Source organism: Girardinichthys multiradiatus, chromosome 23 (assembly GCF_021462225.1).
Source record: "Girardinichthys multiradiatus isolate DD_20200921_A chromosome 23, DD_fGirMul_XY1, whole genome shotgun sequence".
Lineage (NCBI taxonomy): Eukaryota > Metazoa > Chordata > Actinopteri > Cyprinodontiformes > Goodeidae > Girardinichthys > Girardinichthys multiradiatus.
In genome coordinates this window covers 19,586,693-19,606,302 of record NC_061815.1, presented here as the reverse complement: position 1 = coordinate 19,606,302, position 19,610 = coordinate 19,586,693, and the positions used below count along the sequence as shown (strand labels likewise).

Genomic DNA, 19,610 nt, shown 5'->3' with positions numbered 1-19,610 from the left:
ATGTAATGTAGAGCCTATAGAGCTATAGTATGTCTATTTGGTTTGTGCATTGACCTGCAAGTAGTCTGCTAAGTGGCTTATACTCCCTGTGTGTGTTTGTGTGTAGAATGACTTTGAAGTATGTTGTGCCATGACAATAATCTAAGCCAATTTAGTCACCATCAGCCCTTCATTATGAGTTTGACATAAAGCAGTGCGTGACTGGAATGCCCTCCCATAAAATGATAATTTACTTCTCCAAAGAAATTACATATTTAACCTCATTAACCTAAAGAACATGCAATAAAATGGAAGGCTTACCCCCACCTCCTTTGAAACGCACCACCGTGCACCCACACACAAATACAAATTGGAAATATCATCAAACGTAGGTAGTTCATGCCGAATGTGACCCCTGCAAATGAGAAGCAGCGGCGTGTTAACAATGCCAAGCCATTCTTGCAACCTGTCAGACTTCTTGTTTGGGATTTTCACCGTCTCCGCTTGAATATCATCTGACTTTTAAGAGATGATTAACCCAGCAGGTGTGAGGCAGGTCTCACCCAGAGTCTTAGTGAGCCATCCTCTTTAGCCTGCAGGGAGTATGGAGGGGGGGTCAGCTCAGCCAGCTAATGGCCGCAGTCACAAAGCTGGAAGTCGGCGCATTAGAAGAAGCCGCAATCATTAGGACCATCACATTTTCAAACAACCTGACCTACTGCTCCCTCTCTGTTTATTAGCAAACTTTTTGCTTCGCTTTAGAGCAATTATAGTCACTTTTCATGATGAACCGTGGGCCTTATTCCTCGACACCATGAGACAGGAGACAAGCTTGCATATAAGGTAAATAATGTCAGGCGGTTCTGTTGTAATGCACAGAGAGCTGCCATGTTTACCATCGCAAACGTTTGCAATGAGGAAAATGTGCTTGGGTAAACAGGGAAAATGGCAATGTGTCAGCAAGTAATGTATATAGTTCATTGGACACAGAACATTTAGTTTTCATTAAGAGTTAAACATGAACACGAAACATTAATGGGGTTCAGCGAGAGCGGCGGTGGCGTGCCTCTTTGTATCTCTTCCTGATGAATTAGCAACTCAGCACAAGGGTGAAGCAAAGACAAAACATGCAACAAAAGAAAGACATTTATATGAAGTGTAGAAGGGAAGCAACTGTCAGATAACGCCTTTATCTAAAGATTGGTATTTATAACACAATTTGATATAATCCCCAACTAGAGCTTCAATGTGCTGTAAGGATGAACAAAAAGCTGGGCGGGGAAGGGAGGATGGGAGGAAAACCGAAGAGAAAGGTCAGGATGAGTGCTGCCGTTACATTATGAGATATGTGGACTCCTTTTCCTCTTTTGCTGCACAGGGAGTGATGGAGAAGGTTGTTAATGTCTGGCCTGTCAGCCATATTGGATTCAAGGCAGTAAATTAATATTACGCTCCTTTTAAAGGGGTTTTATTTTGGGATTTACTGATCTCCCATGAGTGTCAGCAGTGTAGAGAGGTTATTTTCCTTCGTTCTGCTCTGTTCTGTGTCCGCTCTCTATCTCTCACGCAGGGCTAATATAGTTAGAGAAAGAGAAACCGTGTTCATAGAGGAAGGATCTGTGTGCTGTAGGCAGTTTTATGTCATCCTGTGTTTGCTTTAAACATTATTTAGGAAGCACAGAAGTCTGTTGTGGACTGTACTGAATTTCCCAAGCAATGACAACTCCTTATGTGCAGAGAAGACTTCCAGAACTTTACAAACATATTTATAAGTATAGCAAAGAAGTAACAGCAAATAAGTATGGGGGAAAAAATAAGCATTGTACACAGCATTTTCCTCTGTTTTATAACAAATTGTAATGGGGTAACCAACATAAAATTCACACCAGATGTTGGCAAAAAACAAGTAATCCACACTTGCAAATAACTCAAAGCAAATTAGTCCAAAACCAAAATTATGTGTAAAAAATTGGATTGACACAGGGAACATTTATAGAACACCATAAAACCCCATATAAAGTATTAATAAAGCATTCCTCCTGCTATGTTCAAACCAATATTAGCTGTTTTAACATTAACTGATGATCTGTTAAAAGGTTTCTCATTACCAAAGCATTGTACAGAGTGGTAAAATTGGTAATAGAGACCTTAACAAAAAAGTCTTGTTTTGGCTGCAAAATATACTAAAGGCAATGGTTATAGCTGCATTTCAACCACAACCAACCAACCGCAACCATGGATTTCTGACATAGGAGTCAAAAGAATAATCATAAGAGTTGTCCAAGTCCCACCAAGCACTCACAGGTAGTTTTAGAAGGACCTGGAAATAGCAGTTACTGTTTTTCCCATGAAAACAGTAAGTATTGCACAAAATTGCAATAGCCTCTGTGCACACACACTGCACATGACTTCACTGTTGAAGAAAAAGCATGTTGAAGCTTGTTTAAAGTCTGCTGCAGAAGATTTGGACATACCAAGGACATATTGGGACAATATAGTCTGGTTGTATGAGGGTAAAGCTGAACTCTTTGGATGTCATTGGATAAACCATATTTTCCGCATATCACCCCAAAACATCATGCTAAAAGTGAAGTTTGCAGGTGGGAATATTATGGTGTGGGCTGTCTTCTAGCATATTGTACTGGCAGACTTACTATCACTGAAGGAAGGATGAATGATAATTGTGCCAGGAGAAGAAACCAATTGCTAAAAGAAATTCATAGGATGTTCTGTTTAACCTTCTCCTCAAAAGTTGGTGGCAGCATTATGCTGTGGGAATGGTTGGCTTAAGCAGGGACAGGGAAGCTGGGAAGAAATAAATATAACTGAGAATCTGTGGCAACAGATTCTCAGTTATATTTATTTAAAAAGTGCTGTTCACAAACACTCTTCCTTTTCTTCACAGTTGACTCAGAGGGACTGAACACACATGCACGCCAAACCTTTTAGATTTTTGTTTGTAAAAACTGAAAACAATGAATGCTTTTCCTTTCACTTCCTAGTTTGGTGCCAGTTTTTCTTGGTTTATCATGGAACATCCCAATAAAATACAATTAGGTTTGTGGTTGTACCATGACAAATGGAAAACTTCCCTTGCACATTACTGTGTCTTCCCTGCTGTTCCTCAACATGCTGAGTTCATCATACAGGATTCTTTAGTAATTAGAAACATCTGGAGATCAATGATTTTAAGTTAGTGGGCTGTTTAACTGTCACTCATCTTTAGCCTCTGTTCTTTCTGCTGTGTGGAGCTCGATGTAGGCTGGGTTAGAGTCCTGGCTGAAAAGCACTATAACACAGTGTGAAGTGGTCTTGTCACTGAGGCAGGATTTATAGCTGCTGGTCCGTCAGCACTGATGTTAAAAGGGCTGTGATTAAGAGCTAGAGTGATAACATGGACTCCGTTGCCCCTCAGACCCAGCCAGGATACATAAGGCCAAGCTCTTTCACTGTCAACTCCATACCATACAAATCTGTCCTCCTCCTTCCCTTTGTCTTATCTTCTTCTGTCTTGTTGCACATGTATGTTTATGAGCTACAATTTACCAAGGACATTAAATCTCTGCATTTGATCTTTGTTTAACAGTTACAACAAGGAGGCAGCAAATAAGCTCAGTGCCTGCCTTACTGACACATTGTCAAAAGCTTTGATCTGGTTTATTTTCACCTGGCATCCTTTTGAAATCTTTCTCTCTTTTCCTCTCCAAGGTTCAGAGCATGCAGCTACAGCAGCGCTTCCCGCTGCATTCTCAGACCTGCTGCCTCACTTCCTGGTGGAGCCGGAGGATGAGTTCATTGTGAAGAACAAGCCCGTGACTCTGACCTGCCGCTCGACCCCAGCCACACAGATCTACTTCAAGTGCAATGGCGAGTGGGTTCACCAGGATGACCACTTGATTGAGCGATCTGTTGACCCGGCTACAGGTACACAGAACCCACTGCTTCCTGCTTATATACTGTAGTTTATTTTTGCTTAATTTGAACCAATATCAGCAAAATCAGTTTTCCACTACTCACCAACATCTCACAGACACATCATATAAAATGTTTGTGTGCTGAAACTAAGGTCTGCAAACTGCCAGTGATTACTGTGCTCCATCAGAGTCCCAACTTATCCTCCAGCCTATTTAGCCTGCTACTCGCATAATAAGCACATTGGTTTCATTCTCAGAAATCTCCTCGATCACCTTGGAGACCTGTTTGTTTTTCCCTTTCTTGTGCTGCAGTCCCACTGCCTCCGCCATTGGTGTCATGAACATGTATGACACTGATGTGGTGTGATTCAGACGTGATCTGCAAATTCAAACCACCCATTCACCGCCTGGAAACTGAGAGATGACAGACTTTTCTGGGATGGCAGGATCTTGCATACACAAATATGCAATCAGAACTGTGGATACATTGTTGCCTATGAAGTTGGAGTAAAATATGTTTGCCTCTTTTCATGAAATGATTCTGACAATCAGGATCTTGACAGATAAAGTGTATATCCTCTCAAACCTCACTGATCACTGTCCTCCAAATGTATAACTGAATATTAAACCTTAATCAAAAGAGGAATGTACCTGAAAACAAAATAATTTCAACTTTAGTTGCAGCGGTACAGATCCAGTGCCACACAGATTTTTTTTTTTGGTACCTCAATAAAGTGAAGACGTGTAAATAGACTTTAAGTTAACAAAAACTCGTATCACAGTAGTGTAAACACCTAAAAACATTAGAGTACATTTATTCAGCAGAGAAAAAAATTATTTGCTTTAACAAAAGCACCAGTGGCACAATTGGCGGTACCCCTGCTGAGAATACTTTGTAATACTCTTTGGCAAAAAGACATCGCTTAGTTTTCTTTTACATTTCACAAGCTTGGTGCCTGCAGAGAGAGAATCTTTGGCCAGTCCTCTTTGCACAATCTCTGTGTTTTGGATTTGAATAACTAAATCCAGTTCTGCAATCCTTATATCACACCTCGCATCTCATAGTTGTGCAGATGTGTCTCTACATCTTGATATGGTTTAGAGTTGTAACATTGTTGGGTTCATTTAAAACTTTACATGTTTATGTTTTTGATGATGGGAAAAAAACTATTATTTTTTTCCCCTGGCATGCCCTCCAAACAAATGGTTGTCATGTAAATAAGATCTAAAGCGTCTCTAGCGTTCGGGCTGGTGTCGTGCTACTTTTATATATGTGTCTGCTTCAACACACCTGAGTTAAATAACTGGGTCATTAGCAGGACTCTGTAGAACTTGACTCCATGCTGTGGTGGTAATTCAGCTATTTTCCTCAAGTGTATACAAATCTAAATGTGGCTGAACAGAAGCTCTCAAAAAGTGGAGTTTAAGACTGCAGCTCTGATTGTTGTCATGGAGACTTGGTGACCATAAGATGCCGCTCTTTGACGCACTTTTCAAACATCGAGTTTTGTTTTTCCTTTTTTAATCTCTCATCATTCTCCTCACTGTGATTACTGGCAAGATAAATACGGTTCCTCTGCCATCCCAGTCACCAGTGGCTTCCAAATATGGGCCTCTGTGTCACAAAATACTTGAACCCCAGGAAAGCAGAAAGTTGTGAATTATTATTTCAATGTTCCTAGAAATTCTGTTGTAAAAATTATTATTATTACCAGTCATTGATGTTTTTCCCCACTGAAAAATAAAGGTTGGATTTTTCTATTTGTTTTGTGAGTAATAGGGCTTCTGCAATAACAGATTAATTACCTGGGGTTCCAACACTGTATATTTAACAAAGATATGCAAGGAATGCAAAAAAAAACCCAACAAATCCAGGATTTTATCTGCACGTAAAGCAAACAGAAATAAACAGATCAGGTGGATTGTTTTTTTTTTTTAAGATATTTTTGCGGCACTAGTGGCCTTTATTTTTATTTTTTGACAGTAGGCAGACAGGAAAGAGAGGTAGAGAGAGGGGGAGACATTCGGCACGTCTCCCGTATATGGTCGCACGCTTAACCCCTACACCATCAGCGCCGCGCCCAATCAGGTGGATTTTTAACTGCAGTTTATCTTCTTGATGCGACTGAAGTTAGGCAGGAATGGTGCTCTATTTCAACAGGGTTTAGTTACTGTAACTCTTGTGTGGGCACATTGACTGTAGGTGAAAGAGGAGCTGAAAACACCTTCTATCTTGCTAATAACCCCTGTTGTCATGCCCCACAATCCTGCTGTCATTCTCCAACTCTTCTGTTGTTTCATCTCCTCACCCTTTGTTTGAAAAGTCTGAGTTGGATGCTGTTTTTGTTTTGGAGTCGTTTTTGTGTAAACAGAAGTGAAAACAGAGTACATAAAGTTGACTGACACACACAAGGCCATTTATCAATATACACGATCATGGCGAATTGTTACTGTGTCAAAATCTATAGTAATAAAAATGGATCGTGATTATTTTTATTAAGACATCCACTTCTATATTATTGTCGTTGATGTAAATGAAGTTGTTAAAAATATTTTTGGCTTATGACTCGCAGGCGGATTTAAAGCTTCAGCAAGCAATAATGTATGGCAAGAAATTCATTATTGTTTTATTAGTTTTTATCTGAGCATAGCAGATCCCAGGTAAAGAAATGAAAGGGAACTTTCCCATGGAGATGTATACTAATGCAGATTTTAAGCCGTGTGAATGGACAGAAGGCTTTTAGTTCATGTGCAGGAAGGAAGGAAAGAAAGAAAAGACTAAATGAAATTGTTGTAAAGAAGGCAGAAAGGAGAGATAATTAAAATATAATTACCGTACTTGAAATAAAACTAATACAAGCGCTCTAGAAACTTTAAAGTGAAGCCTTGAAGTCTTAAAAGGCCAGCAGAGCTTCAGATTAATTTTTTTAATTTACACTCATAGAAGTGCTGAAAGACAGCTTTGCTCTCTCTCTCCTTGTCTTGTTTGGGGATTTATGGTCTGTCCAAACTGCATGTTAGAGTCAGACTCAGTCAATACTTCTTACCCCCTCCCGACTCCTCACCACTCTCTGCTCACAATCTGTAGCTTTCAAATCATCTTACCAGACAATTACTGCAGATTTGGGATTGAAACTATGATGGTGACATCAAGAGATGTTCATCCAAATGCATTTCAGTCTTTGACATCAAATATCTGAAGATCAACACTGCAGATGACAGTGATGCAAATAGCAGAAAATAGAGCTGCACAATATGCCGAATCATAATCATCAATGCGATATAAATGTGCAATATCGCAATTGGAAAAGGACTGCTTTGATGCAATATTTGGTAGGATATTGTATTATAACTCCCAATATGTTTGGCCTGTTTGATAGACTTTCATCGCCACACTGGATGGATATTTTTAGTGACTGAGTTATTAAAGCTCACAAGGATTGATGGGACATTGTGATAAAATAAAAGCAAGGAAATATTTGGAAAAATCTGGGTTAAACGTAATCAGTATGGTCATTGCAATATTCTGGCATAATATTACACGCTTTTCTGATATCACGCAGAAAAGCAGAACATTAAAATGGATATAGGAAACTTATTTGTGATTCATACCTATTCGTTCCCCATTGAGAACAAGGTTTCTTTTAGTTTATCTTTAGTTCTTTTTCTGCAATATTTTGGATCTTTTTCAGCAGTACTCCTGATTGCATAACTATGAGTGTCCACTTGTATCTGAACATGTGCACATATCACATATTTCTTTTTACTATACTTCATATTATCAGGTTTTGTCATCACGACCAAAGAAGGGAACAAGTTATGTGCAAGACTAGGTTTTATTCTGCTATCAGATGGGTGACATCCTGGAGACTCCCCTTTAACTTTGACATGGAGATTGTGAATTGTCTTTTCTCTATAAAGGAGGACGTGACGTGGGCTATAAACTGCAGATTTTATGGGAAAACCATATTACATACCCAACATCGCCCTGCCAGCATTTAATGATGATGCCCCATTTGCCATGTGTGTGTGTGAGCTGTTTTAGTTTGCATTTATTTGTCTATGAAACAAATCTGGCATGCTGGCTGCCACGGACCCCTGCAGCAGTGAGGGGCTCCATCTTTTGAAACCCTGTGAAGTTCAAGGCTTCCTCACAGCTCCCGCCTTCACTCTGTGGTTTCACTGCCTTTGATGCTGAATGTTTTGTATGTAGACCTTCACAGTCATAAAGAACACTCCAAAGGTGTGGCTGTACCTGCATCGATCTCTCAGACACTTGTGCTGTTTAATGTCGCTCGTGCCCTGAGGAGTTTACTGACAGCTCAGTCAAATCCCCAATCCTAAAAAAAACATTCATATGTGCAATACAGGCTTGTCAGGCTGTCCTCTCACCCTGGTCATCACGATCGTGTGGGACTCTAAACTTGTACCTGTTACCAAGCAACCAGCATTTATATCACACCAGAATCTGGCCTAGGGCGACGCCATACCCTGAGAAAGAGGGATTTTAAAGGATGTAGACTTGGTGTGTACAGATACATTCAGTTCACAAGATGAACTGATAAATGATTTGAGCTGTATTTTTGAGGAAATTATTATTATTTGTCATTTGTCATTATTTTTCATTGTTTGTCAGTGTTGCAAAAAGAGTAAAGGTTTCAGAAACCACAAAACATGTTCTAAAATTTCTCATCAGTGTACAGTATTCCAGTTTTGGTTTGACTAGTCCTTATGCTGTGGTTATTAGGCTTGTTAAGTTAAAAAGTATTCTGTATGGACCTTCTAGTTTAGCACGCAAATATGGCAACAGAACAAAGCATTGTTTCAAGCATGCAAACGTGGAATTTGTATGGGTGGAACTGCAAAAACACCAGAAGCATTAAAAACGTACAGAAAATCCAGAGCTTGAGGACCCTCACTATTGGTCTGCCCCTAGGTAACATTACAGCTTCTCAGTCAACTACAGCGACAATGGAGAGAGAAAGGCATGATTATGCATCGTTCAACAGCAAAAGGAAATGAGGTTGGCTCTATATCAAGCTTAATGTCTCACATGAAATGGCCATACCTGAATGTCAACATAACATAAACATTAAAAAAATCAGTACAAACTCAGCTGCATGTTGTATTCAAGCAGCTCTGAGCTGAACAGATGCCAAAGGAGTTTGCAACAGGCATATGATCATTCTGGTATTCAATACATCCAGAAATACTAGTAAAAAAATAGTTTTCTGTAAACCTAAATCTTAATGCAAGCTGGATATCTTGCAGAGATAAAACTCATAGCTGCCAATGAGAATTCATGCATATTTATTTGGACTTGAACTTTCAGTTCAAGTCCAAAGTTTATGTATAGAAGTCAAACAAATTCTTATTTCTATGCCATCTACAGTCTTTGAACTAGGTGGTCAGATGTTGAGTTTCCTTTCGAAAATATAACAAGAATACCCACTAAAGTCAGAATTAGGACTAGGAAAATTGGAGTCCGCTGCCATGTTAATGAAATGTAAAGTGAGCAGGTATTTATGATGAGATTTATTCTTAGACAACTCTGGCATTATGTAAATGAAACAGCACAGATAATACTGTAAAACATGTTCCTTCACAGCTTGAATGCATAAAATGGAGAGAAATACATTGTTATGGGCCTGTGTTGCTGTTAGTAGTTACCACCACAACATTAGCAAATCTAGCTGGTTTTCTTCTCCTCTTTGTTCGTGCTCTGTTTATGGAGAAAGGTAATATTAAGAATGCACGGGGAAAACTGCAATCTGACACAAAAATAATGCAAATCGCTCCAACCTTGTTAGCTTAATGAGAGTGCCATTGGTGCTATTTGCTTTGTGAATAACTGGCAGAATTTGGAGTTAATCTTTGTGAATTAGAGATAAAGTGAGTATTTTAGTCTTAATGATCTTTTTGCAAATACTTGTTAGTAAGGTTTATTAGGCTAGAAACAAATGGAGTTGTGTATCTCTCCACCTTCATCTCCACCTTGCCGATCAAAGCTGAAGGAATATCAGATGTGTTGTTGTGACTGAGATGAGCACAGCAAAGCACAGGCAGGATTTAGCAAACTCCATCCATGCTCAGTACCAGCAGACTCCATTGAATGTCAAAGAGACTGTGAAGTCTTAAATTAATAACAAACCCAGGACTGAAGAGCAGGTGTGTTTCATCAGGGCTGCTCAGTACAGCTGGTAAAAAACATGTCATGTGGAAAAGACTCCCATTTCAGACATGACCTCACTATCATTAGACAGGCTGCTTTATTGAACTTGATTCAGAGCAGCAAAGACAAAAGAGTAGCTCTATCTGCCTGTGTCTACCATTCAGTTGCAGTTTACCTCCCTATGAGGTAAACTGATCGCCACGAACGCGGACAGACACACATACAGACAAGATGTTCAGTTGTTTTTCACAAACTCCTTTGAAAAGACAGAAGAAAAGATATGTCACAATTTGTCCTTCCCTTCTTGGTTCCAATGTTTGATATTGATCTGTCCTCGAGTCTATCAGTTTTCATTACCTGTTTGCAGTAACTTATCTCAATTGGTATAGCTGTGACTGCTTCTGAGGGAGCCGGCCAACTCTGTGTCTTTCCCAGGTCGGCGAGAGAAGATGTTTGGCGAGTCTTAATAAAGAAATATCCCCTCCGAACAAATCAATACTGACAGTGTGTTTGCATAGATTAGGAGATTCTCCCACTCTATGATTTCTCATCAGACACATGATGAGGGGAAGCGAGATTGGCATTTCAGCGTGGGCTCGATGTATTGGCCAGACTGATTTGATTGTGTTTGCATTTCATCTGCCAGCATTGATGGAAACGATTTTGATCCACCCTTCGGATTGTCACCCCAGCAGCAAACCCTCTCAGGTGGAAAATGCACGCATTTCACATTCTTATTTCAATAAACCTTCGCAACCGCCTTTATAAAGACGGGAGATTATATTTTTTCCTTTGTTGATTGAAACGGATGTCAACAAGGCGTCTTCGGGAAAACAGAAGATGATGGAGACACATTTGCATTGTGCTCTATGAAATCGTTTACTGTGGCATCACACATACCATATTCATAAAGCAATATTCTTTCTTTTATAACTGGTGAAAAAAATCATTTGAAACTGCATACAGGAAGAAAATGTAACAATTTCCTATAACATTCATGTTGTTTTGCATCAGCTCCTGTCCTCTGTCAGTCCTTTGAAGTTCAAATATCATGTATGACGTCGATGGTAATTCTTTTAAAGCCAGTACTTTAAAATAAGACTGCTTTCTGCCATATCTGATATCTGCTGCTTCATTTGTTGAAAAAAAATGTTTCTTTTGATTAACCGGATTCTGGATTGTAAAGTGATGACATATTTAATTTCTGATCTAAGAGGGAGATAAGCCAGGCTTAGCCTAAATGATCTGTAACCTTTACTTTAATACCACAGTAGTCCCTGGTATTATAGCAGCCAATCACCTCCCTTACTCCAGTTTCCACCCAGTCCCCCTTTCTCACTCTCTACTTGTTTTTCTCCCTTTCTCAGCTCTGTAGGTCACAACATGGATGCATTCACTTTTACAGGGATATCACACAAGTGACATATATCTGAAATTGGTAAAGCCTCACTGTCACTTTGTCTGAAAATAGAGGAATTTCAGCTGGATTCCTCCAAAGCCACCTCATAGTAATTAAACAAAATCTTTAATAGAATATCGAAGAGGAGTTCTGCTGCAATTGAGGCCAAACCTGATAGGTCTGAGTGCCAGGACCTAATGAGCAGAAGGAAACAGGAGAATCATGGTGAAGAGGACAATATAGTCCTAAATGAATGAAATGGCCTTGTACCACCTGCTGAGCATTGATCAGTAGCTAAAGGGACTAATTGATAATGCATTATTAGCGACCTCCACATAATGGGACTTGTATTTCATCCTGTCCTTGATTGCTAGAAGGGGAGGGCAGATTTAAGAAAGAAGCACTGAAAAACAGATGGCAAGGCGAATTGTTCCCGTGACACATCTGCCATCTATTAAACTTCTCAGAGAGGTCAGGTGAGAGTCTCCATCCATGTGAGTGGAGAACAGCTGTCTTCAAAGCACAGGAACACACTTTAAATATATGAGAGAAGTAAAAGTGGATTTAATGGAAGCCTTTGTTTGGCTGACCTTAAGATATCTTTAACTAAAAGGGGTGTAACTATACTTCCAGCTTAGAAAACCAGTCATTACAGGAAATAAGTTTTAGTAATATTTTTCAGAAAAGGTTGAGACATTTTCTCTTGAGTTACAAATCATGCCTCACTGTCTGGCAATTCAATAAGTGAGTCTGGGTTTGGTGGTTGCCAGGACAACGGTAGTTGCCTGGCTGCATTTTGCCAAGTTTAGTTAGGTGGAGGAGGGATTATGATGTGGGGCTTTTTTCAGGGGTTGAGCTTGGCCTCTTAGTTTCAATGAAAGGAACTCTTAATGCTGCATACTATTTTCATTTGAGCGTTTTTTATTTTCAACATGACTGTGCATAAGTGGACATAGCTTTGTGCACTGGATGGATGGATGGATGGATGGATGGATGGATGGATGGATGGATGGATGGACGGATGGTGGATGGACGGATGGATGGATGGATAGGCAAGTATGAATAAAAAAATGGAGCATGAAGGAACACTTGCATTTCCTGACTTTATAACGTCTGTTATTGTGTTAAAGTAGTATCAGTCCATCCATCCATTGGTTTGTCTATCATCTGTCCATCCATCACATATTTAAATCTTGATCACTGTAGAAATACAGTTACTGTATATGGGGCATTATTATGTGGTAAAGTTTGTTTTCATACTTTAGAAATGTGCTAAAAAGTAAAAAAAAAAAAAAGAGGGGGGGGGGCATATTGAAGCTTTTGTATAAAGAATACACTGTCATCAAAGTTCGTGTGTGTGTAAAGGCAGGTAGCTCAATACTTTTCATTTGTAAAAACAAAATCATGAACAATTAAACAGAAAGCAGCTGTTTGAATTAATCTCAACTCATTGACTGACACAAGAGCCATGTCTTGGTGTTCCAAGTTCTGCTTAAGATGTGCTTGTATTTGGAAATGTATTTGGCTAATGTTCCTGTGAAGTTGGTCTTGACAAGCAGGAATACAAATGTTCAAAATTAACTGCAATTAATGGAACAAAAGTGGGAGAAGAAAAAGATAATTACCATTTGTCAAACAACAACGCTGCTGTTCTACTCTCCCACACGCACAGCCTTTGTCCTCCCACCAAAACATACCCCACGTCAGCCTCACGTTTTGCTTTTTTTCAGCTAATTTTACATTCGTCTGTCTCACAAAAGCTGCGCCCTTGCCTGGAAGTTGGAATGCATTCGGCAGTTTTAGCAATTCTTTTTATTTATTTATTTATTTATTTATTTCTTTATTTCTTTCTTTCTTTCTTTCTTTCACAACAACACACTTCATTTATTACCCTCATCGAGAGGAGACAGACATGTTATCAGCACATTACTTGGAGCTTTCATCTGTCGTTTCTGTGTGTGAGTGTTCAAGGGTGCAACGATAGTGTTTAGGTCTTTCAGATCTATATGAATACTGTCTTCTCAACACTAAAGCTTATGTTTTGCAGGTGAAATTATTCAGTTAAATGTACTAAACAATAAGGAATGCAGCAAGGCTCTCAAATGTGAAGCTTCCTGAGCTTTAACGAGACCAATTGTGCTTCACAAATAGAAACAGTTACTTAGGTTCACTAATGTTCCTTAAACTTTGCTATCTTAAAAATATTGAGATTCAGAACGAAGCCAAAAGAAGCAGGTGAACTTCCTACCTGCTTTGCTCTTTTATCAGCAATGATCTTTGATGCTTTTCCTCAGTCTATTTTTTGCTTTTACTGTAATGTAACGTTATCTTTCTACTTACCTCCACATCCCTGGGAAATGAAAGAAGCGAGTGTTTATGCTGACAGTGGGAGGCAAAGTGGGAGTTTGTGGTGTCAATCAACACCTGCTCTGCTCAAATTCGTTTAAAAATAGTGGGGCTAGGAGGTGTACTTAGGTGGCTGACAGCTAAATAGTCCCTGGAGATTGTTTTTGATAGACATAGGAACTTGGTGGCTGACAGTTAATGCTTTGTGTGTTTGGCCCCAAGGAGACTTCCAGTGTGGGGATTTTACACAGTCCTCAAACAAACATCAGCTTGCTGGTTTCTGCTTTTTTTTTTACTGAAAGCTGCAGGGTGTCCTGGCTATGGGATATTTGGTGCTGAGGTAAAAGGACTATTTTATGCAGTGATGGAGGAAGAAAAGCTTCAATCTCCTTATGAAGTGCTGGATGAAACCTAAAAAAAGAGCTAAAAATTATTTTGTGGAACTCTCTCAAATTAGAATGCAGGGAAAATATTGCATGTGTAACAACAGGCATGTGAACATGTACAGTCCTTATTGAGCATTCAGAACTCACATCGACGTACAGTGGATGGAATGTGGACCTGAAAGTGTCCGAATTAGGGTCAGGAGGGTGATGGAGTGGAAAACCAAGCAGGAAATATAGAAAAAGGGAAAAACAGTCCAAATGTTTTTCCATTTTGTCGACATACATATGATCTCAAAGGAAATTCTGTGATGATTCTGTTGACCACTAACACAATAAAGAAAATCTAAAGGACAGAGCCCAGATGTTTCAGCTGCTGTTCAATGAGGCAAAAAAAAGAAAAGGCCTGGTCTGGACTGCACCCCAAAGCCATTCTTAGTATTTTATGATTCAGCTGAATAATTTATCTGTGTTGTTTTAGACCATGAGTTTGTTTTCCGAGAATGTTTATTTTATTTCTCGGGTCTTTTAAAAAAAATCTCCAAGCAGCTGGTATTGACCGTGAAGTCAAATTGTATTATTTTAGGGTTGGATCAATTTTAACTACAGGGCAGTTTTACTTGATGAAATGGGTGCATATAATGATCAGTAACTGATATGTATGTAATATTTGTATTATTTACACAATATGTGCGTGGGGGATTTTTTTTCAGAATTTCTTTTTATTACCTTCTTCAAATTTATAAGTTTACACACACTATGATTACTATGCCTTGAGCTTCTGATATGTTAATTCACAATTTTTAGATAAATGTAGGCACACCTGTGGATTTATCTTAAAGCACACCTCAAACGTAGTGCTTTTTTGTGTGGCATCTTGGGAAAATCTAAAATAATCAGTCAATATATATTAAGAAGAAAATTTTGGATCACCGCAATTCTGATTCAACCAATTTCCAGATGCCATGTTCAAGTGTTCAAACTATTATGTGGACTTAAAATCACCATGAGAATGTTTAGCCATCATACCGTTCAGAAAATAGATGGATTCCTTGTCCCATAGGTGAACATGTTTTTGTCTGAAATGGGCTAATCAACCCTGGAAACAAAAGCAAAAGGCTATGTGAATAGGCTTGCTGATGCTGGTCATAAGAGTGCCATTATCCACAGTTAAATTTTACCAACATGGGGCGGGTCAGTTAAACCATTTCTGTGGGTTACAAATTCCAGCAATCTATTGTAAGAAACTTGCTGAAGGTTACCCACAAAATTATACCCTAGTCATACAGTTTACATGGCAATTCTACTAATTACTTAGAAATTAATTTAGCAAATCAATATAATTTTGGTAATCCTGACTGACCTGTCCTGATTCTAACAGGAAAAGTTGAGTGTGGTTTAATATAAGGTATTGAGAAAAAAGGTCATGTGCCTTTTAATCCAGCATATGTAAATATGCTGGATTAAAAGACCTATATGTAAATATTTCAATTGTATACTCAAAAAGGTGAAACAAATTTATTGGTAACCTATAGCCTTTAGCATATTTAAAGAATCCAGGTTTCTAGGCCTTAACCATTTTAGAGTCTATTTAAAATCTTACAAAAATCAAAATAGCATCTCAGCATTTCAACCCAGATTAAAAGTTTACAGTGTGTTTCTAAAAGTAAAAGAAAAAAAAGGCACTTTTCAGTTGTAGTGTTTTTTCAGTTCCACTAACGGTAGAGCTTTGCTAAGAAAAGTACTAAAAGGTACATATATATATTTTTTTTTTATTTTTTTATTTTTTTTATTTTATTGATTGCACATTGCACCAATAAGAGCAGAGTGTGAAGGTTCAATTAGCAGGGTAAGAGCACAGTTTTGATCAAAATATTGAAATGCACACAACATTATGGGTGACATACCAGAGTTCAAAAGAGGACAAATTGTTGGTGCACTTCTTGCTGGTGCATCTGTGACCAAGACAGTAAGTCGTTGTGATGTATCAAGAGCCACGGTATCCAGGGTAATGTCAGCATACCACCAAGAAGGACGAACCACATCCAACAGGATTAACTGTTGATGCAAGAGGAAGCTGTCTGAAAGGGATGTTCGGGTGCTAACCCAGATTGTTTCCAAAAAACATAAAACCAAGGCTGCCCAAATCACAGCAGAATTAAATGTGCACCTCAACTCTCCTGTTTCCACCAGAACTGTCCATCAGGAGCTCCACAGGGTCAATATACACGGCCGGGCTGCTATAGCCAAACCTATGGTCACTCATGCCAATGCCAAACGTTGGTTTCAATGGTGCAAGGAGCGCAAATCTTGGGCTGTGGACAATGTGAAACATGTATTGTTCTCTGATGAGTCCCCCTTTACTGTTTTCCCCACATCCGAGAGAGTTACGGTGTGGAGAAGCCCCAAAGAAGCGCACCACCCAGACTGTTGCATGCCCAAAGTGAAGCATGGGGGTGGATCAGTGATGGTTTGGGCTGCCATATCATGGCATTCCCTTGGCCCAATACTTGTGCTACATGGGCGCGTCACTGCCAAGGACTACCGAACCATTCTTGAGGACCATGTGCATCCAATGGTTCAAATATTGTATCCTGAAGGCGGTGACGTGTATCAGGATGACAATGCACCAATACACACAGCAAGACTGGTGAAAGATTGGTTTGATGAACATGAAAGTGAAGTTGAACATCTCCCATGGCCTGCTCTGCAGCAACACCTATGAGACCTTAAAGGACTCCCAAAATTTGGGGTTACAATGAACTTAAGTTTTTTTATACCTTCCCAATCTGGGTTACACTGGGAACTTCAGAATGTGATTTTGGAAAACTATGGATTTTTTTTTTTTTATAATAAATTTGGGAACCATTTCTATGTTTAAATGTTAACAGTTTTGTCCTTTATATTCATAATCTTCGAATCTTACATTGTAATGAATTTATTAAAAAAAATTAAGAACAGAATAATTATTTAAAATCGTACCACTTATTTCAGATAAGCAATAATCTGCATCTAAGTGATATATCTGAATTATAATCCAGTACGTCCTCTAAACATCTCCTGTAAGTTCAGGGGTCCAGTTTGTACTTTCAGCCCTTCTCAATTTTCAACATCAGGTTATTTATAAAGTGCACAATGTTTGTCTTGCATCTGCTGTGTTAATATTTAATACAGTCACATCTGAACAAAGAAATAAATATTTAAACGTTCAATCTGTGCTCTGCAGCACTTCAGCATCATGCGTCACATTATAGTTGAGGCTGGAGCCAACAACAAGACTCGAACTCGATCAGGAACCTTGTAAACTCAGCATCGTGTAACTGCCTGTTTAGGTGGGCTTTAAGCAGATTATGCTCTGAGGCTGTTACCAGCAGTTATTTTCACTGTAAAACGTTCCTTCAGTAGATGGATCATTTCTCTTAACTTTCTCTAATTGACAATTTCAGTCTTTTTTTAAAGTGATTTGAAAAAACTTGCCATGACTCACTAATGTTTAATTTTTACACTTAAACAAAACCTGTGTCGTGATATGAGAGTTAAAACCTGTCGATTTTATTTAGTTATTTTATTATTTTCATCATTGTAGTCCAAAGGTGGAGACTATCCAGAGGTTTTTCATTATGCTTTGTTATGATAGGTACAATGTCATTCAGAAACTACATTTAATTTCTTTACAAGTAAGTGCAGTTGCTGTAATCTTCAATTCAGTTTTTGGGAAGCTGGCCCCACTTTGTGAATCCAAAAATTCAAGCTGAGTTGATGGAATTGTAATCACTATCTTATAAATTGTTCAAATTGCAGTGATCAATGATGTAAATAATGTTGCAATAAATCCCAAATTTTAAATCCTAAAATTTTTCTTTCTTCTAAGCAACACAAAAGTGTCACTAATTAACATCTCTTTTGGCGATATTAGATTAGCTAAAAAGTTTGTTTTGTATATTTAAGGCCTTGTAAAAAGATTGATCCCATATTCAGAGTTTAAAACACTATAAGGGAGGGATTATTGTATTTTTAATGTATAATTGAGATATAAAAGACCTGTGGCTGAAACCAGAGATGGGGATTCTAGTCCGCAATTTACACTAGAGTCACACTTAAGGCACAGAAAACTTGACTTTGGCTCTAGATCTTGGACTTGAATCTCATAAACAATCTTTTTCTCATTTAATCAAGGGTGAAAGTGTAGGTAAATTAAGCAATTTGTTAAAGTTTGTCCACTTTGAGTCAACATAGTTTTTACAAATGACTCGTTGTCAGATTAACGCACAACACAAAAAGTATGTTTCTCTACAGTTCATACCAGTAGAAGGAGTTAACGGGCAGCTTCCATATTTGCCTGTTGTTATTTAATGCTTTCCTCAAGCAAGCAGTTCAAGCAATTAAACTGCAAACAACAACTTTGACAGAGATCTGCAAATTCTAATGTGAAACCTAAGGTTAAAAATTATTATTGGGATTACTTTTACTTTGATTTCATACAACACGAATCTCTGCTAATAATACAAATTTAGCTGCCCTGTCGGGGCCAAAGTGCACGCAGTTATGTTTGTGCTGATGAAGTTTTAAATCATGTTTAATTACAATATGCAATGTAATATAATTATTCAAATCTTGTACATTTTAAGAGTACTTTGGTTTTTGTGATGATTATCTGATTTTGACTCAGATGTCAGTAACTTTTTGCCCGTATCATCAAGTCGAAAGTGATTACGGGCCACAGAAATAGTTTTTTTTTATTCCAATATTTTTGAAAAAGTCGAAATAATTATGAATGTTATATTTGTATCTAATCAGCAATATACTAAACAATGTTTTAATCAAATAAACAAAGTTGTCTAACCTTGGTAAAACAAAGGATAATTGTGAATCTGAACATAAAAAGTGTCCCATATAATTGTCTTATAACAACACAGGCGTAACATTTTCTAAATTTGGTTGGTTCGGTTTCTTTGAAAATGCTTGCTTTGTTCAGCCAAGTTTAATGAATCTGGTTTTGAGGAAAAGCTACTGGACTTTGTGGGTCTTGTTTACTATGAAATAAAGTGACATTTCTTTTTTTTTTAAACTGATTAATAAAAGACAAATACTTAGTGTTGTATCTAACATTCTCCATTTTACGAGCATTTGTATTTCTCTGCATCTTTTTTAATGACTTGCCTCAGTAAAAATTGTGCCCTAAAAAATAAAAGAAAGTCTATGTGCCTCAATCTCCTGCTGGCTGGCCAAATTTGTGCCAATCATTAAATGCGGCTGCAGGCATGTCATTCAAGCTGTACTTCGGACACCCCTGATGTAGGAGATAATGCTTTTTTGTGATTTAGAAGTTTTTGAACTGAAATTGTTGTTATGCAGAAGTTGAAAACTGAATGGAGAAGGGAAAAAGTTTTGTATATAAAAGACATGACAGAAGAAGC

At 38.3% G+C, this 19,610-nt stretch overlaps 1 protein-coding gene across 5 annotated transcripts in view; it reads left to right on the top strand.

The window, feature by feature from the left end:
• Positions 1 to 19,610, top strand: part of unc5a (unc-5 netrin receptor A) — a 209,715-nt gene that overhangs the window by 105,391 nt on the left and 84,714 nt on the right. For all 5 annotated transcript variants that reach the window (XM_047354006.1, XM_047354007.1, XM_047354003.1 and 2 more), the window contains exon 2: positions 3,688 to 3,903. In XM_047354006.1, coding sequence (XP_047209962.1) covers positions 3,688 to 3,903 — 216 coding nt within the window. The remainder of the gene's footprint in view (positions 1 to 3,687; positions 3,904 to 19,610) is intronic.